General features: G+C 47.2%; 3 protein-coding genes and 1 long non-coding RNA gene across 6 annotated transcripts in view; 3 read left to right on the forward strand and 1 right to left on the reverse strand.

Annotated features, from left to right (window-relative positions):
* Positions 1-8,049, forward strand: part of LOC116362869 (DENN domain-containing protein 1B) — a 32,823-nt gene extending 24,774 nt beyond the window's left edge. The window contains exons 15-19 of the mRNA XM_031816855.1: positions 646-681; positions 832-951; positions 4,937-5,034; positions 5,326-5,527; positions 5,640-8,049. Of these exons, the coding sequence (XP_031672715.1) occupies positions 646-681; positions 832-951; positions 4,937-5,034; positions 5,326-5,527; positions 5,640-6,749 (1,566 nt within the window). The 3' untranslated portion in view covers positions 6,750-8,049. The remainder of the gene's footprint in view (positions 1-645; positions 682-831; positions 952-4,936; positions 5,035-5,325; positions 5,528-5,639) is intronic.
* The window catches only part of LOC109877371 (uncharacterized), a 25,476-nt gene extending 13,728 nt beyond the window's left edge, over positions 1-11,748 (reverse strand). The window contains exons 1-4 of one of the 3 annotated variants that reach the window (XR_004207793.1): positions 11,508-11,736; positions 9,284-9,375; positions 8,564-9,096; positions 7,399-8,532 (exon numbers count right to left, since the gene is read on the reverse strand). This is a non-coding gene — a long non-coding RNA (uncharacterized LOC109877371). Of the gene's footprint in view, positions 1-7,398; positions 9,097-9,283; positions 9,376-11,507 lie in introns of those variants that run through there. The other 2 variants (XR_004207792.1, XR_004207791.1) reach the window with 2 other exon arrangements.
* Positions 11,749-12,648: 900 nt separating this feature from the next.
* LOC116362870 (histone chaperone asf1b-B) lies at positions 12,649-22,644 on the forward strand. The gene is made up of 4 exons (XM_031816857.1): positions 12,649-13,183; positions 17,499-17,614; positions 17,796-17,972; positions 21,054-22,644. Exons 1-4 carry the CDS (start codon positions 13,075-13,077, stop codon positions 21,258-21,260), a joined length of 609 nt encoding a protein of 202 aa, XP_031672717.1. The 5' UTR covers positions 12,649-13,074; the 3' UTR covers positions 21,261-22,644.
* Positions 22,645-24,213: 1,569 nt separating this feature from the next.
* LOC109877429 (serine/threonine-protein kinase MRCK alpha) overlaps positions 24,214-27,500 on the forward strand; it is a gene marked incomplete at its 3' end in the record, with an annotated part of 7,591 nt that continues 4,304 nt past the window's right edge. The window contains 1 exon segment of the mRNA XM_031816858.1: positions 24,214-24,985. Within this exon segment, the coding sequence (XP_031672718.1) occupies positions 24,940-24,985 (46 nt within the window).

Here is a 27,500-nt window from a genome sequence, read left to right on the forward strand (position 1 = left end):
ATGAGTGTGTGTGTGTGTGTGTGTGTGTGTGTGTGTGTGTGTGTGTGTGTGTGTGTGTGTGTGTGTGTGTGTGTGTGTGTCTTTGTATGAGTGTGTGTGTGTGTCTTTGTATGAGTGTGTGTGTGTGTCTTTGTATGAGTGTGTGTGTGTGTGTGTGTGTGTGTGTGTGTGTGTGTGTGTGTGTGTGTGTGTGTGTGTGTGTCTTTGTATGAGTGTGTGTGTGTGTGTGTGTGTCTTTGTATGAGTGTGTGTGTGTGTGTGTGTTTCTTTGTATGAGTGTGTGTGTGTGTGTGTGTCTTTGTATGAGTGTGTGTGTGTGTGTCTTTGTATGAGTGTGTGTGTGTGTGTGTGTGTGTGTGTGTGTGTGTGTGTGTGTGTGTGTCTTTGTATGAGTGTGTGTGTGTGTGTGTGTGGTCTTTGTATGAGTGTGTGTGTGTGTGTGTGTGTGTCTTTGTATGAGTGTGTGTGTGTCTTTGTATGAGTGTGTGTGTGTGTGTCTTTGTATGAGTGTGTGTGTGTGTGTGTGTGTGTGTGTGTGTGTGTGTGTGTGTGTGTGTGTGTGTTTCTATGAGTGTGTGTGTGTGTGTCTGTACTCCCTTAGTGAAATCTGTTCCCCTAGTAATTATTTTCTGTCTTTTCTTTCAGGCCAAACGTGGCTTGAGGAACTTTCTATCACCCAAGGTATGTGTTGTTGTTGTTTTGTAGTGTGTGTGTGTGTGTGTGTGTGTGTGTGTGTGTGTGTGTGTGTGTGTGTGTGTGTGTGTGTGTGTGTGTGTGTGTGTGTGTGTGTGTGTGTGTATTCATCCTCTCTCTCTATATATATATGTGCAGGAGCACGTTGAGATTCTCTCCCTTAAGAGAGGCAACTCCGTGTCCGGAACACACACACACCGCCGCAAACAATCAGATTGCCTTCAGAGCCGTTTACCAATCACACAACACTTTGGGAAGGTAAGACCTGCCTCTAACATCAATCACATGTATTTATAAAGCCCTTTTTACATCAGCTGATGTCACAATGTGCTGTACAGAAACCCAGCCTAAAACCCCAATGCAGATGTAGAAGCACGGTGACTAGGAAAAACTCCCTAGAAAGGCCAAAACCTAGGAAGAAACTTAGAGAGGGACCAGGCTCTGAGGGGTGGCCAGGCGTTTTCTGGTGGAGATTATAAACCTAGAGAGGAACCAGGCTCTGAGGGGTGGCCAGGCGTTTTCTGGTGGAAATTATAAACCTAGAGAGGAACCAGGCTCTGAGGGGCGGCCAGTCCTCTTCTGACTGTGCCGGGTGGAGATTATAAACCTAGAGAGGAACCAGGCTCTGAGGGGTGGCCAGGCGTTTTCTGGTGGAGATTATAAACCTAGAGAGGAACCAGGCTCTGAGGGGTGGCCAGGCGTTTTCTGGTGGAGATTATAAACCTAGAGAGGAACCAGGCTCTGAGGGGCGGCCAGTCCTCTTCTGACTGTGCCGGGTGGAGATTATAAACCTAGAGAGGAACCAGGCTCTGAGGGGTGGCCAGGCGTTTTCTGGTGGAGATTATAAACCTAGAGAGGAACCAGGCTCTGAGGGGCGGCCAGGCGTTTTCTGGTGGAGATTATAAACCTAGAGAGGAACCAGGCTCTGAGGGGCGGCCAGGCGTTTTCTGGTGGAGATTATAAACCTAGAGAGGAACCAGGCTCTGAGGGGCGGCCAGGCGTTTTCTGGTGGAGATTATAAACCTAGAGAGGAACCAGGCTCTGAGGGGCGGCCAGGCGTTTTCTGGTGGAGATTATAAACCTAGAGAGGAACCAGGCTCTGAGGGGTGGCCAGGCGTTTTCTGGTGGAGATTATAAACCTAGAGAGGAACCAGGCTCTGAGGGGTGGCCAGGCGTTTTCTGGTGGAGATTATAAACCTAGAGAGGAACCAGGCTCTGAGGGGTGGCCAGGCGTTTTCTGGTGGAGATTATAAACCTAGAGAAGAACCAGGCTCTGAGGGATGGCCAGTCCTCTTCTGACTGTGCCGGGTGGAGATTATAAACCTAGAGAGGAACCAGGCTCTGAGGGGTGGCCAGGCGTTTTCTGGTGGAGATTATAAACCTAGAGAGGAACAAGGCTCTGAGGGGTGGCCAGGCGTTTTCTGGTGGAGATTATAAACCTAGAGAGGAACCAGGCTCTGAGGGGTGGCCAGGCGTTTTCTGGTGGAGATTATAAACCTAGAGAGGAACCAGGCTCTGAGGGGTGGCCAGGCGTTTTCTGGTGGAGATTATAAACCTAGAGAGGAACCAGGCTCTGAGGGGTGGCCAGGCGTTTTCTGGTGGAGATTATAAACCTAGAGAGGAACCAGGCTCTGAGGGGCGGCCAGGCGTTTTCTGGTGGAGATTATAAACCTAGAGAGGAACCAGGCTCTGAGGGACGGCCAGGCGTTTTCTGGTGGAGATTATAAACCTAGAGAGGAACCAGGCTCTGAGGGGCGGCCAGGCGTTTTCTGGTGGAGATTATAAACCTAGAGAGGAACCAGGCTCTGAGGGGTGGCCAGGCGTTTTCTGGTGGAGATTATAAACCTAGAGAGGAACCAGGCTCTGAGGGACGGCCAGGCGTTTTCTGGTGGAGATTATAAACCTAGAGAGGAACCAGGCTCTGAGGGGTGGCCAGGCGTTTTCTGGTGGAGATTATAAACCTAGAGAGGAACCAGGCTCTGAGGGGTGGCCAGGCGTTTTCTGGTGGAGATTATAAACCTAGAGAGGAACCAGGCTCTGAGGGGTGGCCAGGCGTTTTCTGGTGGAGATTATAAACCTAGAGAGGAACCAGGCTCTGAGGGGTGGCCAGGCGTTTTCTGGTGGAGATTATAAACCTAGAGAGGAACCAGGCTCTGAGGGGTGGCCAGGCGTTTTCTGGTGGAGATTATAAACCTAGAGAGGAACCAGGCTCTGAGGGGTGGCCAGGCGTTTTCTGGTGGAGATTATAAACCTAGAGAGGAACCAGGCTCTGAGGGGTGGCCAGGCGTTTTCTGGTGGAGATTATAAACCTAGAGAGGAACCAGGCTCTGAGGGGTGGCCAGGCGTTTTCTGGTGGAGATTATAAACCTAGAGAGGAACCAGGCTCTGAGGGGTGGCCAGGCGTTTTCTGGTGGAGATTATAAACCTAGAGAGGAACCAGGCTCTGAGGGGTGGCCAGTCCTCTTCTGACTGTGCCGGGTGGAGATTATAAACCTAGAGAGGAACCAGGCTCTGAGGGGCGGCCAGTCCTCTTCTGACTGTGCCGGGTGGAGATTATAAACCTAGAGAGGAACCAGGCTCTGAGGGGTGGCTAGGCGTTTTCTGGTGGAGATTATAAACCTAGAGAGGAACCAGGCTCTGAGGGGTGGCCAGGCGTTTTCTGGTGGAGATTATAAACCTAGAGAGGAACCAGGCTCTGAGGGGCGGCCAGGCGTTTTCTGGTGGAGATTATAAACCTAGAGAGGAACCAGGCTCTGAGGGGCGGCCAGGCGTTTTCTGGTGGAGATTATAAACCTAGAGAGGAACCAGGCTCTGAGGGGCGGCCAGGCGTTTTCTGGTGGAGATTATAAACCTAGAGAGGAACCAGGCTCTGAGGGGCGGCCAGGCGTTTTCTGGTGGAGATTATAAACCTAGAGAGGAACCAGGCTCTGAGGGGCGGCCAGGCGTTTTCTGGTGGAGATTATAAACCTAGAGAGGAACCAGGCTCTGAGGGGCGGCCAGGCGTTTTCTGGTGGAGATTATAAACCTAGAGAGGAACCAGGCTCTGAGGGGCGGCCAGGCGTTTTCTGGTGGAGATTATAAACCTAGAGAGGAACCAGGCTCTGAGGGACGGCCAGGCGTTTTCTGGTGGAGATTATAAACCTAGAGAGGAACCAGGCTCTGAGGGACGGCCAGGCGTTTTCTGGTGGAGATTATAAACCTAGAGAGGAACCAGGCTCTGAGGGACGGCCAGGCGTTTTCTGGTGGAGATTATAAACCTAGAGAGGAACCAGGCTCTGAGGGGCGGCCAGGCGTTTTCTGGTGGAGATTATAAACCTAGAGAGGAACCAGGCTCTGAGGGGCGGCCAGGCGTTTTCTGGTGGAGATTATAAACCTAGAGAGGAACCAGGCTCTGAGGGGCGGCCAGGCGTTTTCTGGTGGAGATTATAAACCTAGAGAGGAACCAGGCTCTGAGGGGCGGCCAGGCGTTTTCTGGTGGAGATTATAAACCTAGAGAGGAACCAGGCTCTGAGGGGCGGCCAGGCGTTTTCTGGTGGAGATTATAAACCTAGAGAGGAACCAGGCTCTGAGGGGCGGCCAGGCGTTTTCTGGTGGAGATTATAAGAGAACATGGCCATTAAAGCCAGATTGTTCTTCAAGATGTTCAAACGTTCGTAGATGACCAGCAGGGTCCAATAATAATCACAGTGGTTGTAGAGGGTGCAACAGGTCAGTACCTCAGGAGTAAATGTCAGTTGGCTTTTTATAGCCGAGCATTCAGAGGTCGAGGCAACAGGTGCGGTAACAGGTTAGAGTTTCCTAGCCGCAGGCAGAACAGTTGAAACTGGAGCAGCAGCACGACAAGGTGGACTGGGGACAGCCAGGAGACATCAGGCCAGGTAGTCCTGAGGCATGGTCCTAGGGCTCAGGTCCTCCGGGAGGGAAGGGAGAGAGGGAAAGAGAGAGAATTAAATTCATAATTAAATTCACACAGGACACCAGATAAGACAGGAGAATTACACCAGATTTAAAAGACTGACCCTAGTCCCCCTGCACATAGACTATTGCAGCATAGATACTGGAGACTGAGACAGGAGTGGGTTGGGGGACACTTTTGACCAATCACTGGAGGTAGAATTGAATCATCACCACATATCTAGGATTGGATTATTCAACCCACCAATCATAAACTGAACCTCTTCTATTGTGATGATTTTGCTGTCTTGCTGTGTCATGCCCATGCCTTGTTCTGTCGTACTGTCAGTCTCGTCCCCGTCGTCCAGTTAACAAACAAGGCTGTCTCCTTGACGACGAGAACACACAAGAGAACAGAGACACCTGGGAGGAAGACTGGCAGGAAAGGTGAGAGAGAGAGAGAGAGAGAGAGAGAGAGAGAGAGAGAGAGAGCAGGAGAGTGAGAGAGAGAGAGTGAGAGAGGGCAGGAGAGTGAGAGAGAAGAGTATGAATGAGAGACAGGAAGAGAGAGGGTGGTGAGTGAGAGAGGGGTGGGGAGTGAGAGAGGGGTGAGGGAGTGAGAGAGGGGTGAGGGAGTGAGAGAGAGAAAGAGAGAGAGAGGGTGAGTGAATGAGTGAGTGAGTCAGAGACAGAGAGTGATGGAACCAAAATGTGTCTTCGTCCATATGTGTGTATCAGTGCTGTCTCAGGCCCCGTGGCAGACCCAGAGCTCCAGGAGGAGGAGGGGGGAGACTCAGGTATGTGTGACCCAGAGGAGATGGACCTCCTGGGGGAGATCTTTGACACACTGAGTGCCCGGAGCTCCCATGACCGCGGCCTGCTCTACGGGACACGAAGTCTAGACCTGTTTGGACCTGATACTACTGACTACATCAGACAGGTGAGGACAGCACGTGACAGGACACACACACGGAAACAGCACACTGACACACACAGACACACACACGGAAACATCCCAGATAGCTCATCTCCTCACCCTTGTGTGTCAACAGAGGGGCCTGGCCACTCCCAGTCAGGAAAGTCTAGGTGTGTCCATCGGTGGGAGTGGCAGTCTGCACAGCTGGAACCAGGAGGATGGGCTACATTACATGGGGGAGGGGCCAGAACAGACCGATGATTCTGATGGGCTAGGAGAGGGACAGGCGTTGTCAGAGGAAGCATCACAAACACCTCAAGGGAGAAGAGAGGATGGGGGGAGAGAGAAGGAGTGGAGAGAGAAGGAGTGGAGAGAGGAGGGAAGGAGAGAGGAGGGAAAGAGAGAGGAGGAGATGGAAAAGGGGTTGGTGGAGGCAGAGGAGCTTAAAGAGAGGAAAGAGGTGGGGATGGAGAGATGGAATGTTCTGAGGCAAGGAGGGCAGGATGATCAACAGATGGAGGAGAGGAAGAGGGATGAAGACATCACTATGGAGCTAGAGATTCAGTCTGAATGTGTGGGTGAGAATGGGAAGGGGAGAGAAGTGGAGGGAGAGAAAGAGAGAGAGAAGATGCAGAATGACAGAGGTAAAGACCAACAAGAAGAGGAGAACCAGGGGCAGGGGCAGGAGAGAGGCCCCAAGACACCAGGAGAATTACCCAGGAACAGAGGCCCAAGGCCGGGTGCGGAGTCTAGGGCCAGGGCAGTGGAGGACTACCAGGGAGAAGGGGACAGACTCACCCCCAAAACCACTGCTTTTCCTGGGCCTGAGAACGGCACAGCAACCCATGCTTCTAAACAACCCCTGGGTCAGCTAGAAAGAGAAGAAAAGGGGGAGGAAATAGAGGTGGGACCCACACCCCTTTCTCCCAGTGTGCTATCTGCTGTAGCACTGTTCCAGTCACCGGCCTCCGTGCAAACCCTCCATGGGAAGGCCCAGACCAGGGGCTCGCCTAAACCCAGTAAGCCCAGCAACACTCCTCAGACCTGGGACACTATACAGAAGAGCTGCCCTCAGGAACCCAACAACACCCAGGTCTCACCGAATGACAGAGCTGGACCTGGCATAGCCACCCCTGTCCTGACTACGCCTATAAATAACCAATCAGAACCAGGGGGGAACACCACAGCGCAGGAAGACCCGCCCCCTGTCAAGGTGTCTGAGCTGAAGAAGAGATTTGAAGCTTGATGACTGGTGCAGGACTGTTTGAGTGGCGCAAAGCTCAGCCAATGATTTTGCAGTTTTCAAAGACTGAGGGACTTAATGAGTCAGAGAAGAAATGGGGATGGGAAGTGAAACTCAGGAACTTGAAGCGCTCTGAATGTTGCAAGTAGAAATAGAATGAATAGAATTGACACAATCCCATATTTTAACCGACAGACAGTAATTCCAGTTCTACACCATACACTTCTATCTGAACATTCTGTAACGTTCTTATACAGGTCTATGATGTAATGCATAAGGCCAGAAGTTTCCCCCCAGGGTGTATTCACTTGGACGGAACCGAACGGGGAGGGACCTTTCTGAATATTTCCAATAGAAACTCTCAATTTCGTTGGAAAATATTTTCAGTTTGGATTAAACGGTTACCATTGCAAAACGTTTTGATAGAGCGCTAAACATTTAGCTACACTGTGCGACTACTGAATATCAGTTGTGGAAAAAGTACCCAATTGTCATACTTGAGTAGAAGTAAAGATACCTTAATAGAAAATGACTTTAATAGAAAATGACTTTAATAGAAAATGAAAATCACCCAGTAAAATACAACTTGAGTAAAAGTCTAAAAGTATTTATTTTTAAATATTCTTAAGTATTAAAAGTAAATGTAATTGAATTTTTTTTACTTAAGCATTAAAAGTACAAATAATTTAAAATTCCTTATGTTAAGCAAACCAGACGGCACCATTTTCTGTTTATAATAATAATATATATTTACAGATACCAGGGGAACTCAGACATCATTTACAAACGAAGCATTTGTGTTTAGTGAGTCGGCAAGATCAGGTAGTAGGGATGAACAAGGACGTACTCTTGATAAGTGCGTGAAATGGACCATTTTCCTGTCAGAATGTAACAAGTACGTTTGGGTATCAGGGAAAATGTATGGAGTAAAAAGTACATTATTTTCATAAAGAATGTAGTGAAGTAAAAGTTGTCAAAAATAGTAAAGTAATGTTTTGATACCAAAAAAAAAAAAAAGTACTTGAACGTATTTTTACTTAAGTACTTCACACCCCAGTTGAATAACCCACTGATCATGTCACATGACATTCAGGAACCAGTTCTGTCCAATCCCTCTGACTGATGTCACTGGTTGTTTTGTCCTTAGATGACCAGCAGGTGGAGCTTGTGGAACATGAACAAATTAACTCAATGCACTGAATACACACTTGAAGATATTTTATTTTATTTTTTTAAACTAAATTCAATATTTTTCTCCTGGATGATATTAAATGCACTGAATAAATGGAAGTTTTATACTTTTTGAGAGGAGTTTTATTGTTTTCACATGGATAATATCATCAGAAGGACATTAGAAATCATTCATAGTGTCTTACCATTCTTCTCTTCATTTTCAAGATATAAAACACACACACACACACACACACACACTAATGCTTTATACACGGGATACACTTCAATCATAGTTTGTTCACATGTAACAGTATAACTGCCATAATAAAGAGACATTTTGCATATAGAGGCACTTTTAAAATTCCCTTTTCTCTGTATGATCAACAACTAGTCCACCTACAGGTAAACATGTCAACAACTAGTCCACCTACAGGTAAACATGTCAACAACTAGTCCACCTACAGGTAAACATGTCAACAACTAGTCCACCTACAGGTAAACATGTCAACAACTAGTCCACCTACAGGTAAACATGTCAACAACTAGTCCACCTAAAGGTAAACATGTCAACAACTAGTCCACCTAAAGGTAAACATGTCAACAACTAGTCCACCTACAGGTAAACATGTCAACAACTAGTCCACCTACAGGTAAACAACACACCCCTGACAGGGCATTCAGCATTCACCGGTTGACACACTGATGTCAACATCAGCACATTTGGAGAAACTGGAGAGAACATGACACATCCACCAGGCATGTTCAGGCATATTTAACAAGACACTTCATCTACAGATAACTTCACACAACACATAACTACTAATAACCCATTCTGGCTTCATGTACAGGGTAGAGGAGAGTGAGGTAATGGTAGTGAGAGAGAGGGAGGAAAAGAGAGTTTGTGTGTGTGTAGCGACCAGGCTAGAGTGCGGGTATCAGATGAGTCTCTCCTCCTTGGGCAGGGGCAGGCCTGGTCTCTCAGCCCCCCGTGGTCCTGTCTGTTTGCTCTCTTCCGCACTGGGCCGATACATTCCCTCCATCCTTCTCTTCTTCCTGATCACACAGCCCATCAGGACCAGGGCCAGGCACAGCAGTAGGGCCAGGCCTGGGACTAACACAGACCACAACCCCCACGACGGCCTTGGTAACGACAACACCATTTTCATGACGACGGGCCCTGAGTCAGAGAGAGAGAGGAGGGGGATGAGAGAGAGAAGCAGGTACACAGGCAGACAGATACACAGACCGTAGGCAGACAGATACACAGACCGTAGGCAGACAGATACACAGACCGTAGGCAGACAGATACACAGACCGTAGGCAGACAGATACACAGACCGTAGGCAGACAGATGTCTCACTCACCTGAGGGTTAGAGGTGACACTGCTGGACTCTGCTCTCACATCTGGACCAATGGGGACACAGCAGGCAGACTGACAGTGAGGGGTGCCTGTCTCTAGAGAGAGAGTGTTGGAAAGCATCCATGAGCCAGGCCAAATCACTGAATTCAGCCCCTTTGAGGCAGTTTATCTGTCTGTCCAAGTCTACGGAACACATCAGCATAGAAACTATGGCTGTGTTCGATCCAAACCGCAATGTATCATGGGTAAATTCTGACCGACTCTACAAATAATATTGAGTAGTTATTTGTGATCCAAGGTGATTTGTAGATTGCAGCCGACTGTCGAGACTGACCAATGTCAAACGTGTCCAGAGACAGTCTGAAACAGTGTCTCTAAACCAGGTCCAGATACAGTCTGAAACAGTGTCTCTCAACCTGGTCCAGATACAGTCTGAAACAGTCTCTCAACCAGGTCCAGATACAGTCTGAAACAGTGTCTCTCAACCTGGTCCAGATACAGTCTGAAACAGTGTCTCTCAACCTGGTCCAGATACAGTCTGAAACAGTGTCTCTCAACCTGGTCCAGATACAGTCTGAAACAGTGTCTCTCAACCTGGTCCAGATACAGTCTGAAACAGTGTCTCTCAACCTGGTCCAGATACAGTCTGAAACAGTGTCTCTCAACCTGGTCCAGATACAGTCTGAAACAGTGTCTCTCAACCTGGTCCAGATACAGTCTGAAACAGTGTCTCTCAACCTGGTCCAGATACAGTCTGAAACAGTGTCTCTCAACCTGGTCCAGATACAGTCTGAAACAGTGTCTCTCAACCTGGTCCAGATACAGTCTGAAACAGTGTCTCTCAACCTGATCCAGATACAGTCTGAAAGTGTCTCTCAACCTGGTCCAGATACAGTCTGAAACAGTGTCTCTCAACCTGGTCCAGATACAGTCTGAAACAGTGTCTCTCAACCTGATCCAGATACAGTCTGAAACAGTGTCTCTCAACCTGGTCCAGATACAGTCTGAAACAGTGTCTCTCAACCTGGTCCAGATACAGTCTGAAACAGTGTCTCTCAACCTGGTCCAGATACAGTCTGAAACAGTGTCTCTCAACCTGGTCCAGATACAGTATGAAACAGTGTCTCTCAACCTGGTCCAGATACAGTCTGAAACAGTGTCTCTCAACCTGGTCCAGATACAGTATGAAACAGTGTCTCTCAACCTGGTCCAGATACAGTCTGAAACAGTATCTCTAAAATGTGTCCAGATACAGTCTGAAACAGTGTCTCTCAACCTGGTCCAGATACAGTCTGAAACAGTGTCTCTCTAAAATGTGTCCAGAGACAGTCTAAAACAGTGTCTCTCTCACCCTATTCCTTTTACACTTGACGACTATTGACCAGGGCTCATAGTCCACGAGATAAGGGTCAGTGTGTATATAATAGGGTGTGGACCCAGGTCAACGGTAGTAGACTACAAATAATAATACGGGTGCCATGTGGGACACATGCAAAGTCAGAGATGAAACAGCACAAACCCAGGGTTGGAGAGTCTGAGCATTCCTAGCGGTGAGATCGTTAATGATATACTCTGGGTAAACAATAGTACACGGATCAACACTACACTGAAACCACGAGTTGCACAACATACAGGAAACTCAACGTATTTACTTTACTGTCCAAACAACCATTCCTAAACAACCACCGTGTGACTAGAATCCGAATACATTTGAATATTGAAGCGCTCATATTATCAAGTTGAAGCAACTAATAAACGCTCGGACTAGACCCATTTAAAAAACGACCGATTTTTGATGCTTTATTTTAAAATCTGCTCAAATTGCAAATTACCATTCCATTGTGCCTGTCAAAGTAACTATTATAACTAAACAAATATTTGAATTCAGAGCGAAACCCAGCCACATACACACGTCATTTCAAAGCGCCGATAGAAGGAATATCTGCCCAGCTGTTGGAATGCGACCGAGCCTGCTACACCTGTTTTCAGGTCCATCAATTCTAACGCGTTGCTGTTACAAAGAAATAAAACCAACCCAAAACGGTCTAAACACGGCTTTCAGCATTCGAAGCCTGTCAAGCTAAGGTTCCACTGCTAAAACTAGCCTCGGCCTACTTTAACTACTTGTCAATAACACCTCTGCCGACACTATCAAGTCTGCACTACTATACGGACCTATCAAACAACACAGGCGATTGTTTAATTTAGGTGTTTTCCATGGACTTACCTGTTGATTACAATGAGCTATTTTCCGAAGTCAAGGGGCGGTATGAAACAGTAGTCCTCTTGCTGTAGACTAACGATGTCCTAGGGCTACTTAGGAGATTTCTCGACGATCTTTAAAACTCCATTCACACGGTGCCAGCCCCGTAACTTCTCTACCCCGCTCACCATAGCGTACCTGTCCATATGCAGATGAGGACAGTTGTCACATGTACCGCAAGAGCCAATCAGTACCTAGAACTACTACCAAATGATCGCCTGTCTCTGTTTCACTCGCTCATACACACACACCGTTATGGAGATTTTAAAAAACAGGCCTTCTGTAGTCTACATCTTTAGCAAATAGTGTAAAACAGTGTCAAGGGGCTCTGATTAAAACTAGTGCATTGTCTAAGTAATAGGGCGTTGACTAAAGGTAGACACCGTCTGTGAGTTCTATGCAGTTGCATAACTCATTGTAGCCTAATACAGAGCTATGGACTGGAGAGGAGTTTTAACATTTAGTATTCGGAATACGCTCTGTTAGAAACTGACCAGTCAATTCTGTACACAGTGACTGTCTGCCTATTCAGCTGTGTGTATTGTTATGAACCAGGCAGGGAGTGCGGCTCGGACAGTCTATTTTCTGGCCCCAAGCCCAGCGCGCCATCGATTGTGCAACAAAAGTCTGCTCAAGTGGCAGAGTCGATATCAGCATTTATAAACCAGGGTTGCTACAATATACACACAGATACAGACAGGGGGAGAACGGCTCGGCTGAAACAGAGCAAATGGATCCGTATCAGACACCTGGAAACCATGTATTTGATACCATTCCACTTATGCCTCTCCAGCCATTACCACCAGCCCGTTCTCCCCGATTAAGGTGCCACCAACCCCCTGTGACACACACATACACACACACAATATGGTCTTTATTTAAGTCACAATCCTGAGTTTGTGTTTCAGCAGAGTGCAACATCATCAGCAAATAGACATTAATCACATGGAAAGTTTATCTCTCCTCAACTCATTGTTTAGTTATTTTGTTAATTGTGCATCGTTTATGCTGCTACTACTGGAGGCCTACTTTCTGCAAAATCTTAATCTGAACTATTCCCTCCCGTCACTAGATGACAGCGTATAGTTTCATGTTCAACCATCCTCAGTTCTACAGCCGGAAGAGAGAAGAAGAAACGCTGCTGGATTTCGTGACGTTACGAGGACCATTTCCGAACACACTGGCGGGAGTGTGAATGTTATCCTCTAGCTACAAAATAACCGAGAACTACAAACAAAACACCTGCCAAAGCAAGCTTTTGTTTCATTTATTTTGAAAACGAATCTAGCGCCAAGCAGGTGTTATATTGCAAGCAATTGAAATTGACTAAGTTTGCAGGAGAGAAGACGGTAACAACCATCAGAAGACACCACACACGTATCTTTAGTCAAAGAGACTGAATTGTTTAACGTTGGCTAGTTTATTATTTTCCGTCCTGCCTTTATCTGCAACGTTAAGGGAGATAAACGAGATAAATTCGATTCATTTTCAGATTATTAATCTACTACCCATTCAAGACTACTGAAAACAAATGGCTAAAGTTCAAGTGTTGAATGTCGCTGTGTTGGACAACCCAAGTCCTTTTGGGAATCCGTTTCAGTTCGAGATTACGTTCGAGTGCATGGAGGATTTACCGGAGGGTGAGTGGTAACGTTATTCAGTTGCTAACTTCTTTTTTTGGTCAAATCTAGCAAACGTATGTAGATAACTAACTATAGTATTATTGTGTAATTATAATGTAGTTAACCGTTGCCTTTTAGGTGCGACAACAGTTTGCTTAAATGTATCTTTCAATTAACTTTACACGTATATGTTTATAGCTAACTACTTAGATCAATTCAAATATGTTGGTATTGTTTGAGTAAATTAGCTATTTGTGTTGACACTGCATCAGAATTTGGCGCCCGCGCGTATTGTTCACGTTTCCGGTGCTTCTCTGACGTCTGGGTGGCCTCGAGTCGATTGGTGCGTTAAGGGATTACATTGTCAGACCGTGGAACTATTTACGAATAAATTGCGGGAAAAGCGTATCTCTTGTCCTAGGTTATTTTTTATAGCCGACAAATAGCTATTTCCACTAATGAGAAGAAACCTATCCTTCCCGCATTAAAGTGGAGGTGGTGGGACCACACATAATGAGTGGTTGTTTCTGAAATAGCAGCCTATTCTCTTTATATAGTGAGCTTTATGGGACCTGGTCAAAAATAGTGCACTAGTGAATAGATGGGTTTTAAAGTAAAGGAAGTGACCCGGGCTCGGAACATTGTGTGACCCCCGGCTCGGAACATTGTGTGACCCCCGGCTCGGAACATTGTGTGACCCCCGGCTCGGAACGTTGTGTGACCCCCGGCTCGGAACGTTGTGTGACCCCCGGCTCGGAACGTTGTGTGACCCTGCTCGGAACGTTGTGTGACCCCCGGCTCGGAACGTTGTGTGACCCCCGGCTCGGAACGTTGTGTGACCCCCGGCTCGGAACGTTGTGTGACCCCCGGCTCGGAACGTTGTGTGACCCCCGGCTCGGAACGTTGTGTGACCCCCGGCTCGGAACGTTGTGTGACCCCCGGCTCGGAACGTTGTGTGACCCCCGGCTCGGAACGTTGTGTGACCCCCGGCTCGGAACGTTGTGTGACCCCCGGCTCGGAACGTTGTGTGACCCTGCTCAGAACGTTGTGTGACCCCCGGCTCGGAACGTTGTGTGACCCCCGGCTCGGAACGTTGTGTGACCCCCGGCTCGGAACGTTGTGTGACCCCCGGCTCGGAACGTTGTGTGACCCCCGGCTCGGAACGTTGTGTGACCCTGCTCGGAACGTTGTGTGACCCTGCTCGGAACATTGTGTGACCCGGGCTCGGAACGTTGTGTGACCCCGGCTCGGAACGTTGTGTGACCCCCGGCTCGGAACGTTGTGTGACCCCGTCTCGGAACATTGTGTGACCCGGGCTCGGAACGTTGTGTGACCCCCGGCTCGAGAACATTGGGTCCTTTTCTTCCCAGCAACACCTTTAGGTCTCCCTTCCAGATAATCTCCTGGATGATTAGACTGTTGGGGCTTTTAAAGCCTTCAGACTCCTCATTTCTGGCTGATCTACCCTTCCTCCAACACTTTGTTGATTTGATGATATGGTTATTTACATATATATATATTATACACTTAATTTGATGCATTTTTGTATAATGAAAAGCATTTAACCATTTAATTAAATATATTATTATTAGACTTACTTACGGGCCATTTCCCAGCAACACCTTTAGGTCTCCCATTTAACCATTTAATTAAATATATTATTATTTGACTTAACTTACGGGCCATTTCCCAGCAACACCTTTAGGTCTCCCATTTAACCATTTCCCAGCAACACCTTTAGGTCTCCCATTTAATTAAGGCCATTTCCCAGCAACACCTTTAGGTCTCCTATTTAACCATTTCCCAGCAACACCTTTAGGTCTCCCATTTAACCATTTAATTAAATATATTATTATTAGACTTAACTTACGGGCCATTTCCCAGCAACACCTTTAGGTCTCCCATTTAACCATTTAATTAAATATATTATTATTAGACTTAACTTACGGGCCATTTCCCAGCCACACCTTTAGGTCTCCCATTTAACCATTTAATTAAATATATTATTATTAGACTTAACTTACGGGCCATTTCCCAGCCACACCTTTAGGTCTCCCATTTAACTAAATATATTATTATTAGACTTAACTTACGGGCCATTTCCCAGCCACACCTTTAGGTCTCCCATTTAACCATTTAATTAAATATATTATTATTAGACTTAACTTACGGGCCATTTCCCAGCAACACCTTTAGGTCTCCCATTTAACCATTTCCCAGCAACACCTTTAGGTCTCCCATTTAACCATTTAATTAAATATATTATTATTAGACTTAACTTACGGGCCATTTCCCAGCCACACCTTTAGGTCTCCCATTTAACCATTTCCCAGCAACACCTTTAGGTCTCCCATTTAACCATTTAATTAAATATATTATTATTAGACTTAACTTACGGGCCATTTCCCAGCAACACCTTTAGGTCTCCCATTTAACCATTTCCCAGCAACACCTTTAGGTCTCCCATTTAACCATTTAATTAAATATATTATTATTAGACTTAACTTACGGGCCATTTCCCAGCCACACCTTTAGGTCTCCCATTTAACCATTTCCCAGCAACACCTTTAGGTCTCCCATTTAACCATTTCCCAGCAACACCTTTAGGTCTCCCATTTAACCATTTAATTAAATATATTATTATTAGACTTAACTTACGGGCCATTTCCCAGCAATGCAGTTAAAAAGGAAGAACAATTTCCCCAAAAAGGAAATAGTAGCACAATGTAAATATAACAAGACAGGACTGTACAGTAGGAGTATCGGTACCGAGTCAATGTACAGGGTCACAAGGTCATTTAGCTCATATGTACATGTAGGTAGGGGTAAAAGTAGACAAAGCAATTAGAATAGATAATAAACAGTGTGTGTGTATTGGAGTGTCAGTGTAGCATGTGTGTTGGTAGAGTCCATTGAGTGTGCATAGAGCCTTTGCTAGAGTCTCAGTTTCCATTAAAAAGGGGGTGAATGTAAATATTCAGGGTAGCCATGTGATTAACTGTTCAGCAGTCTTATGGCTCAGGGGTAAAAGCTGTTAAGGTGCATTTTGGATCTAGACCTGGCGCTCTGGCACCACTTGCCGTGCGGTAGCAGAGAGAACTGGGTGGTTGGAGTCTTTGACAATTTTTAGGGCCTTCCTCTGCAGGACCTAGTGCCTAGTGGTTAGAGCGTTGGGCTAGTAACCCGAAAGGTTGCAAGTTCAAATCCCTGAGCTGACAAGGTACAAATCTGTCGTTCTCCCCTGACTTGCCTAGTTAAATAAAGGTGAAATGAATAAATAGAGGCCCTGGATCGCAGTGAATTCGGCCCCAGTGATGTACTGCACCATACGCACCACCCTCTGGAGGGGCTTGCGGTCGGATGCCAAGCAGCTGCCGTACCAAGCGGAGACGCAGCCAGTCAAGATGCTCTCAATGGTGCAGCTGTAGAACATTTAGAGTATCTGAGGGCCCATGCCAAATCTCTTCAGCGTCCTAGGGGGGAAGTGGCTTTGTCGTGCCCTCTTCACAACTGTGTTGGTATGTTTGGACCATGATCAGTCCTTACTGATGTGGACACAGAGGAACTTGAAGCGTTTCCTATAGTGCACAATCATCTCCTTTGTCTTGCTGACGTTGAGGGAGATGTTGTTGTCCTGGCACCACACTGCCAGGTCTTTAACCTCCTCCCTATAGGTCGTCTCGTCGTTGGTGTCAGGCCACCGTCGTGTCGCTGGGAAACTTAATGATGGTGTTGGGAGTCGTGTAAGGTCATGGGTGAACAGGGAGTACAGGAGGGGACTGAGCACGCACCCCTGAGGGGCCCCCGTGTTGAGGATCAGCGTGACAAATGTGTTGTTACCTACCCTCACCACCTGGGGGCGGGCCCGTCAGGAAGTCCAGGATCCAGTTGCAGAGGGAGATGTTTAGTCCCAGGGTCCTTAGCTTAGTGATGAGCTTTGAGGGCACTATGTTGTTGAACACTGAGCTGTAGTCAATGAATAGCATTCTCACATAGGTGTTCCTTTTGTCCAGGTGGGAAAGGGGAATGTAGAGTGTGATTGAGATTGTGTCATCTGTGGATCTGTTGGGGCGGTATGCGAATTGCAGTAGGTCCAGGGTGTCTGGCATGATGGTGTTGATATGAGCCATGACCAGTTTTTTTTAAAGCACTTCATGGCTATAGATGTGAGTGCTACGGGGCGGTAGTCATTTATGCAGGTTACCTTAGTGTTCTAGGGAACAGGGACTATGGTGGTCTGCTTGAAACATGTATTACAGACTGGGTCAGGGAAGTTAATCTGTGTGTGTGTGTGTGTGTTTGTGTGTGTGTGTGTGTGTGTGTGTTTGTTTAGACCTGGAGTGGAAGATCATCTATGTGGGCTCAGCAGAGAGTGAGGAGTATGATCAGACTCTGGACTCAGTTCTGGTCGGACCGGTACCAGCAGGCAGACACATGTTCGTGTTCCAGGTGAGAGACACACTGAGTGACTGACACACACACACACACACACACACCCCTCCCTCTATCTCTTTCTTCTCCTCCCACATCTCCTTCCTCTCATCAGATCATCTCTCTATGTTCCTACCTTCTTCCCTCTCTCCTCCCTTTCTCCTTCTCATCACCCCATCTCTCTCTCTCTCTCCTCCAGGCGGATGCCCCCAACACCGGGCTGATTCCTGAGAGTGATGCTGTGGGGGTAACCGTGGCGCTCATCACCTGCACCTACAACGGACAGGAGTTCATCCGTATCGGTTACTATGTCAACAATGAATACACCGACCCAGAGCTCCGAGAGAACCCACCAATCAAACCAGACTACACACAGGTAACTCACACTGATACACACACACACACCAGACTATACACAGGTAACTCACACTGACACACACACCAGACTACACACAGGTAACTCACACTGATACACACACACACACCAGACTACACACAGGTAACTCACACTGATACACACACACACACACCAGACTACACACAGGTAACTCACACTGATACACACACACACACACACCAGACTACACACAGGTAACTCACACTGATACACACACACCAGACTACACACAGGTAACTCACACTGATACATACACAGGTAACTCACACTGATACACACACACCAGACTACACACAGGTAATACACACTGATACACACACACACACCAGACTACACACAGGTAACTCACACTGATACACACACACCAGACTACACACAGGTAACTCACACTGATACACACACACCAGACTACACACAGGTAATACACACTGATACACACACACACCAGACTACACACAGGTAACTCACACTGATACACACACACACACCAGACTACACACAGGTAACTCACACTGATACACACATACTAGACTACACACAGGTAACTCACACTGATACACACACACCAGACTACACACAGGTAACTCACACTGATACACACACACCAGACTACACACAGGTAACTCACACTGATACACACACACCAGACTACACACAGGTAACTCACACTGATACACACACACCAGACTACACACAGGTAACTCACACTGATACACACACACCAGACTATACACAGGTAACTCACACTGATACACACACACCAGACTACACACTGATACACACACCAGACTACACACTGATACACACACCAGACTATACACAGGTAATACACACTGATACACACACACACCAGACTATACACAGGTTATACACACACCAGGCTATACACAGGTTATACACACGATGATACACACACCAGGCTATACACAGGTTATACACACGATGATACACACACCAGGCTATACACAGGTTATACACACGATGATACACACACCAGGCTATACACAGGTTATACACACGATGATACACACACCAGGCTATACACAGGTTATACACACGATGATACACACACCAGACTATACACAGGTTATACACTCGATGACACACACACCAGACTATACACAGGTTATACACACGATGACACACACATCAGGCTATACACAGGTTATACACACGATGATACACACACCAGACTATACACAGGTTATACACACGATGATACACACACCAGGCTATACACAGGTTATACACACGATGATACACACACCAGACTACATACAGGTAACTCACACTGATACACACACACACCAGACTACACACAAATAATACACACCAGACTACACACAGGTAACTCACACTGATACACACAGGTAACTCACACTGATACACACATACTAGACTACACACAGGTAACTCACACTGATACACACACACCAGACTACACACAGGTAACTCACACTGATACACACACACCAGACTACACACAGGTAACTCACACTGATACACACCAGACTACACACAGGTAACTCACACTGATACACACACACCAGACTACACACAGGTAACTCACACTGATACACACATACTAGACTACACACAGGTAACTCACACTGATACACACACACCAGACTACATACAGGTAACTCACACTGATACACACACACACCAGACTACACACAGGTAACTCACACTGATACACACACACCAGACTACATACAGGTAACTCACACTGATACACACACACACCAGACTACACACAGGTAATACACACTGATACACAAACACACACCAGACTACACACAGGTAATACACACTGATACACACACATCAGACTACACACTGATACACACACACCAGACTACACACAGGTAACTCACACTGATACAACACACACACACACACACACACCAGACTACACACTGATACACACACCAGACTATACACAGGTAATACACACTGATACACACACACACACATACAGCAGACTATACACAGGTTATACACACGATGATACACACACCAGACTATACACAGGTTATACACACGATGATACACACACCAGACTATACACAGGTTATACACACGATGATACACACACCAGACTATACACAGGTTATACACACGATGATACACACACCAGACTATACACAGGTTATACACACGATGATACACACACCAGACTATACACAGGTTATACACACACCAGACTATACACAGGTTATACACACGATGATACACACACCAGACTATACACAGGTTATACACACGATGATACACACACCAGACTATACACAGGTTATACACACACCAGACTATACACAGGTTATACACACGATGATACACACACCAGACTATACACAGGTTATACACACCAGACTATACACAGGTTATACACACACCAGACTATACACAGGTTATACACACACCAGACTATACACAGGTTATACACACGATGATACACACACCAGACTATACACAGGTTATACACACACCAGACTATACACAGGTTATACACACACCAGACTATACACAGGTTATACACACGATGATACACACACCAGGCTATACACAGGTTATACACACACCAGGCTATACACAGGTTATACACACACCAGACTATACACAGGTTATACACACACCAGGCTATACACAGGTTATACACACGATGATACACACACCAGACTATACACAGGTTATACACACGATGATACACACACCAGACTATACACAGGTTATACACACGATGATACACACACCAGACTATACACAGGTTATACACATACCAGACTATACACAGGTTATACACACACCAGACTATACACAGGTTATACACACGATGATACACACACCAGACTATACACAGGTTATACACACGATGATACACACACCAAAAAATCACAAAACATGAAAAATCATCGTGATGCAAAACAGGAATTGATTGTTGTAAAGGAATCGACTTCTTGTGAAGGATTCTCACCACAGTTTGAAATCTGAAGTAGACTATTTGGACTCCCCGCCTTAATTCTGAACCATAACCCTCCCCTCCTCCTCCCCCTCCAGCTGCAGAGGAACATCCTGGCCTCTAACCCCCGTGTGACCCGGTTCCATATCAACTGGGACGGCTGTTCAGACAAGATGGAGGACAGTGAGAACGTAGACCCCTCCCCCAACAGCAGCAGTAGCAGCAGCATGGTGCCCTCCTCCTGTTTAGCTGGCAAGGCGTTACCTGTAGGACTGCTGTCTGGTAACTCGATGGACTGTCTGTAGAACACAGCCACCCCTCCAGCATTGCCTTGCCACGTTCTACTCCAGCAGTCGCCAGCAGTCTTTGGCAGGAAGGTTGAGTCACTTATTATAAACCAGCTGTACTGTAGGGTGTACGGTCTCTCTCCTTCACACAGCAACACCTCCCTCTGTCTCCACTGGCACTGGCACCCTATTCCCTCCATAATGCACTACCTTTGTGAACAGGGCCCTCTGCTCCAATGTAGTGCACTACCTTTGTAAACAGGGCCCTCTGCTCCAATGTAGTGCACTACCTTTGTAAACAGGTCCCTCTGCTCCAATGTAGTGCACTATCACAGAACAGGGTGCCATGTCAGACTCCTGATCCAAACAGTCCTGTTGTGTGTCTTCTTGTTTTAAAACCTAACTTCACACCTGGACTGGTTTCCATAGCGACACAGCTAAAGCTCAGGCCCTGCTTCAATACTGTAGAAATGCTTCCCTGTTTCCTTGAGGTGAGCAGGGTACCTGGAAGTGATTTGTATCGGTGGAAACAAGGTGACCACACTATTACTTTACCTGTCCAACCAATCCCCGATCTGGGATTACTTCCACCTGTCCAACCAATCCCCGATCTGGGATTACTTCCACCTGTCCAACCAATCCCCGATCTGGGATTACTTCCACCTGTCCAACCAATCCCCGATCTGTGATTACTTCCACCTGTCCAACCAATCCCCGATCTGGGATTACTTCCACCTGTCCAACCAATTCCCGATCTGGGATTACTTCCACCTGTCCAACCAATCCCCGATCTGGGATTACTTCCACCTGTCCGACCAATCCCTGATCTGCGATTACTACCACCTGTCCAACCAATCCCTGATCTGGGATTACTTCCACCTGTCCAACCAATCCCTGATCTGCGATTACTTCCAGGAAGGTAGGCCTCTAGAGGGAGACTGAGTTGTCTCTAGGAAAAAGCCTCACCCTACAGGGTGACTCCAGGACTGTTCAGGCCTCAATTCAGGAAGTACTCTGTAACTCCTTCAAATCAAGGCTTTTCAATGAAGAAAATGTAGAATTGGATGTAGAATTTAAAAGGACTTGATCCCGAACCTGGTCTGTGTCAAAAATGTCAGTCTGTTCCCTACATAGTGCACTACTTTTGACTAGACTTGTCCGGGGCCCATAGGGCTGTTGTCAAAAGTAGGGCACTATGTAGGGGCTAGGGTGCCATATGGGAGGGAACATGTGTTGTAGTTGGGGGAGGGGTTTGTTTATGTCAGTCATGTGACTGTTGTTACTTTACTGTATATACCTTTGATTCATTAGCACTTAAGATGTCGTGGGGTTTTTGTATTTTGTTTTGCATTGTAATATTTGTAACAATGAAAATAATAATAAACATTTGTTGTTTTTAAAAGGTGTGTGTGTGAGTGTGTGTGGTGTGTGTGTGTGGTGTGTGTGTAGTGAGTGTGTGTGTGTGTGTGGTGTGTGTGTAGTGTGTGTGTGTGTGTGTGTGTGTGTGTGGTGTGTGTGTGAGTGTGTGTGTGTGGTGTGTGGGTGTGTAGTGAGTGTAGTGTCAATGCTGTGTTATGTTTTCAACTGGAGAGGTTACATCACTGAGAAGGTGAGTGTGGAGAGAAGCAGAGGGGAGATGAGAAGGGGGGGTGAGGGGTGGAGAAGGGGGGGTGAGGGGTGGAGAAGGGGGGGTGAGGGGTGGTGAGGGGAGGGGTGGAGAAGGGGGGGGTGAGGGGAGGGGTGGAGAAGGGAGGGTGAGGGGTGGAGAAGGGGGGGTGAGGGGTGGAGAAGGGAGGCTTGCTAGAAGCTGTGAGCCTGACTGCTGTTTCATTCATAAAAGGCAGCAGGAGGAACAGCTTCTCCACCATGTTCACTATGAGACCGTGCCTCGTGTTGCTAAGCAACTGCATCGGAGGGGGGTGGGGGCTCTGCTCATTCTTATCCCTCTTGAATGAACCAATCAGATCATCATCCCTCTACACCCCCTCCATTCCTCCATCCCAATGTGTTCAGTGATCCTGTCTCTCTTCTCCCTCTGCACTGATTTTAGAACAAATGGTGGATAAAACCACTGTGGTGGATATTAAGATTAGTACATTGTGTTCTTCTCATACCTGTCCAGTACCTTCACCATAGTGCTGAGGAAGGCGAGAGGAGACGTCTGTATGCTGGTCCATCTGTTTGCAACCGCTAAAGTTGACCCCGTTTTAAGTTCAACTGTGTCCTTGACAGGGATGTGCTTGCATATATTTCCTATATTCCCAAATATATGTAGGACCACCGATATCCTCTAAAATAATCTATTGGTCCTCACTATAAACCATGATTTATTAAATCAAATCAAATGTATTTATATAGCCCTTCGTACATCAGCTGATATCTCAACGTGCTGTACAGAAACCCAGCCTAAAACCCCAAACAGCAAGCAATGCAGGTGTAGAAGCACACGTTATTAGCGTGTGGAGTCAACGTTGATACTGTTACTACAATGTAACAGAAACAGTGGAACAACCCTAGAGATTAAATAGAATGATCACTATCGGAAGAAACTGTTTCAAATATCTTTATCGTTACAGTTGTTTTGATTAGTTACATTTTATTGTAAATATATCTCGAGCCAGGGCACGTTTCCTCGTGCGTCGTTCGTTACACAAACAAACTGGATTTGGAAGTCCTGCCGTAGCGCGTTACATTCATTCTGAGCAACATTCCTAAAAATAGCCCTTGCTGCTTGACGTCACTCGGCCAATCACGGATTAGTTGGGAGGGCGGGGGCAACGCGAGGCCATTCCGTCAGACGGCCAATGGTATTTCGCCGAACAGGGCCCGTTCCGTTAGCTCCGCCCACAAGCCTATAGCACCGATTCAATCAGAATACCGCGAAAGGAGCGAATGTGGGCGTGTACATCTTCCAGTAGGAAAATAATCAGCAACGTCACTCACTGGTTTTTGCATGTCAAAAGGGCGGAATCTTGGTTTTGTTGACGGACGGTAATGATCCAATCTGAGCACTTTACTAGTTTGACATACTGACAGGTGGCCAATCAGTGTCCTTCACTCCGTTATCAGTCGGGCTGGATTCAGCCAATGGGCTCTATGGATGGGCCTCGATAGTCTGTCGGCTGTAGTCGGTCACTCGGCTTGCTTCACACCGAAAGCTACAGTAGGCTATGTTGATTCTGGTGATTTCCCGACCTCATTGGGTTCGGTAAAACGACATCCTCGGAGCCGGGTTCGGGAAAGGGGACTAGGTATCCGGCTCGGAGAGTGGCCACCTTGCACGGTGCGAAAACGGGGTATTTGTGCTGGGAAGAGGCGTGGGGCCTCGATCGGCGGGGGCTGCACGGAGGGACAGGCGTACCGACCGAGTCGGGCTGGATGCGCTGGACTCGGCCCGGAGCGCTGCGGTTCCAGCAAAGCACCATACCACAGCCCCAGACAGAAAGACGGAGACACGGACGTCGCTGTCTCCATTCCGGACTATAACACCATTTATTATTGTTATAACGGTTCTATACTGTAGAGGAGATCAGGTGAGCTCACTGACAGTCTAGACTGCAGCTGTCAAGCTATTTCAGTCCGGACCGACTGGTTTTGGGAGAACGAACGGACCGACTGCTGGACTCAGCTTGGACCGGGTCCTGGAGAGTCCAGGGCGGGTTGTGGAGCTCGGATCGCCCGCTGACGGCCTGCCATCATGGGCAACGTGCCCACGGCCAAGAAGGGGAGCGAGATGGAGAGTGGTGGGTGTCATTACGGTGTCGCTCAGAATGATCAGTCTACCTGTCTGTTCACTTCTCTTTTAACGGTCTCTCTGAGGGGACACAGTGCACCCCTGAAGTGTTTAGGGTATAGGCTACTCAGGATATCCACTATTCTATGCATGCTTAAAATTGTGTAATACAAAAAAATCGATCAATCATCACATTTATTTTATAAAGTCTTTTTAACATCAGCAGTGGTCACTGGCCTACTCATCTATTGGCCTACACTGGCCTACTCATCTATTGGCCTACACTGGCCTACTCATCTATTGGCCTACACTGGCCTACTCATCTATTGGCCTACACTGGCCTACTCATCTATTGGCCTACACTGGCCTACTCATCTATTGGCCTACACTGGCCTACTCATCTATTGGCCTACACTGGCCTACTCATCTATTGGCCTACACTGGCCTACTCATCTATTGGCCTACACTGGCCTACTCATCTATTGGCCTACACTGGCCTACTCATCTATTGGCTACACTGGCCTACTCATCTATTGGCCTACACTGGCCTACTCATCTATTGGCCTACACTGGCCTACTCATCTATTGGCCTACACTGGCCTACTCATCTATTGGCCTACACTGGCCTACTCATCTATTGGCCTACACTGCCTACTCATCTATTGGCCTACACTGGCCTACTCATCTATTGGCCTACACTGGCCTACTCATCTATTGGCCTACACTGGCCTACTCATCTATTGGCCTACACTGGCCTACTCATCTATTGGCCTACACTGGCCTACTCATCTATTGGCCTACACTGGCCTACTCATCTATTGGCCTACACTGGCCTACTCATCTATTGGCCTACACTGGCCTACTCATCTATTGGCCTACACTGGCCTACTCATCTATTGCCTACACTGGCCTACTCATCTATTGGCCTACACTGGCCTACTCATCTATTGGCCTACACTGGCCTACTCATCTATTGGCCTACACTGGCCTACTCATCTATTGGCCTACACTGGCCTACTCATCTATTGGCCTACACTGGGCCTACTCATCTATTGGCCTACACTGGCCTACTCATCTATTGGCCTACACTGGCCTACTCATCTATTGGCCTACACTGGCCTACTCATCTATTGGCCTACACTGGCTACTCATCTATTGGCCTACACTGGCCTACTCATCTATTGGCCTACACTGGCCTACTCATCTATTGGCCTACACTGGCCTACTCATCTATTGGCCTACACTGGCCTACTCATCTATTGGCCTACACTGGCCTACTCATCTATTGGCCTACACTGGCCTACTCATCTATTGGCCTACACTGGCCTACTCATCTATTGGCCTACACTGGCCTACTCATCTATTGGCCTACACTGGCCTACTCATCTATTGGCCTACACTGGCCTACTCATCTATTGGCCTACACTGGCCTACTCATCTATTGGCCTACACTGGCCTACTCATCTATTGGCCTACACTGGCCTACTCATCTATTGGCCTACACTGGCCTACTCATCTATTGGCCTACACTGGCCTACTCATCTATTGGCCTACACTGGCCTACTCATCTATTGGCCTACACTGGCCTACTCATCTATTGGCCTACACTGGCCTACTCATCTATTGGCCTACACTGGCCTACTCATCTATTGGCCTACACTGGCCTACTCATCTATTGGCCTACACTGGCCTACTCATCTATTGGCCTACACTGGCCTACTCATCTATTGGCCTACACTGGCCTACTCATCTATTGGCCTACACTGGCCTACTCATCTATTGGCCTACACTGGCCTACTCATCTATTGGCCTACACTGGCCTACTCATCTATTGGCCTACACTGGCCTACTCATCTATTGGCCTACACGGGCCTACTCATCTATTGGCCTACACTGGCCTACTCATCTATTGGCCTACACTGGCCTACTCATCTATTGGCCTACACTGGCCTACTCATCTATTGGCCTACACTGGCCTACTCATCTATTGGCCTACACTGGCCTACTCATCTATTGGCCTACACTGGCCTACTCATCTATTGGCCTACACTGGCCTACTCATCTATTGGCCCTACACTGGCCTACTCATCTATTGGCCTACACTGGCCTACTCATCTATTGGCCTACACTGGCCTACTCATCTATTGGCCTACACTGGCCTACTCATCTATTGGCCCTACACTGGCCTACTCATCTATTGGCCTACACTGGCCTACTCATCTATTGGCCTACACTGGCCTACTCATCTATTGGCCTACACTGGCCTACTCATCTATTGGCCTACACTGGTCTACTCATCTATTGGCCTACACTGGCCTACTCATCTATTGGCCTACACTGGCCTACTCATCTATTGGCCTACACTGGCCTACTCATCTATTGGCCTACACTGGCCTACTCATCTATTGGCCTACACTGGCCTATTCATCTAATACTTTGTAGCTTACTTCCATATAGCCACATTTGAGCATTCTAGAACATTACAGTTCTAGAACATTACAGTTTTAGAACATTACAGTTTTAGA

The sequence above is a fragment of the Oncorhynchus kisutch genome, unplaced genomic scaffold (assembly GCF_002021735.2).
Source record: "Oncorhynchus kisutch isolate 150728-3 unplaced genomic scaffold, Okis_V2 scaffold885, whole genome shotgun sequence".
NCBI lineage: Eukaryota > Metazoa > Chordata > Actinopteri > Salmoniformes > Salmonidae > Oncorhynchus > Oncorhynchus kisutch.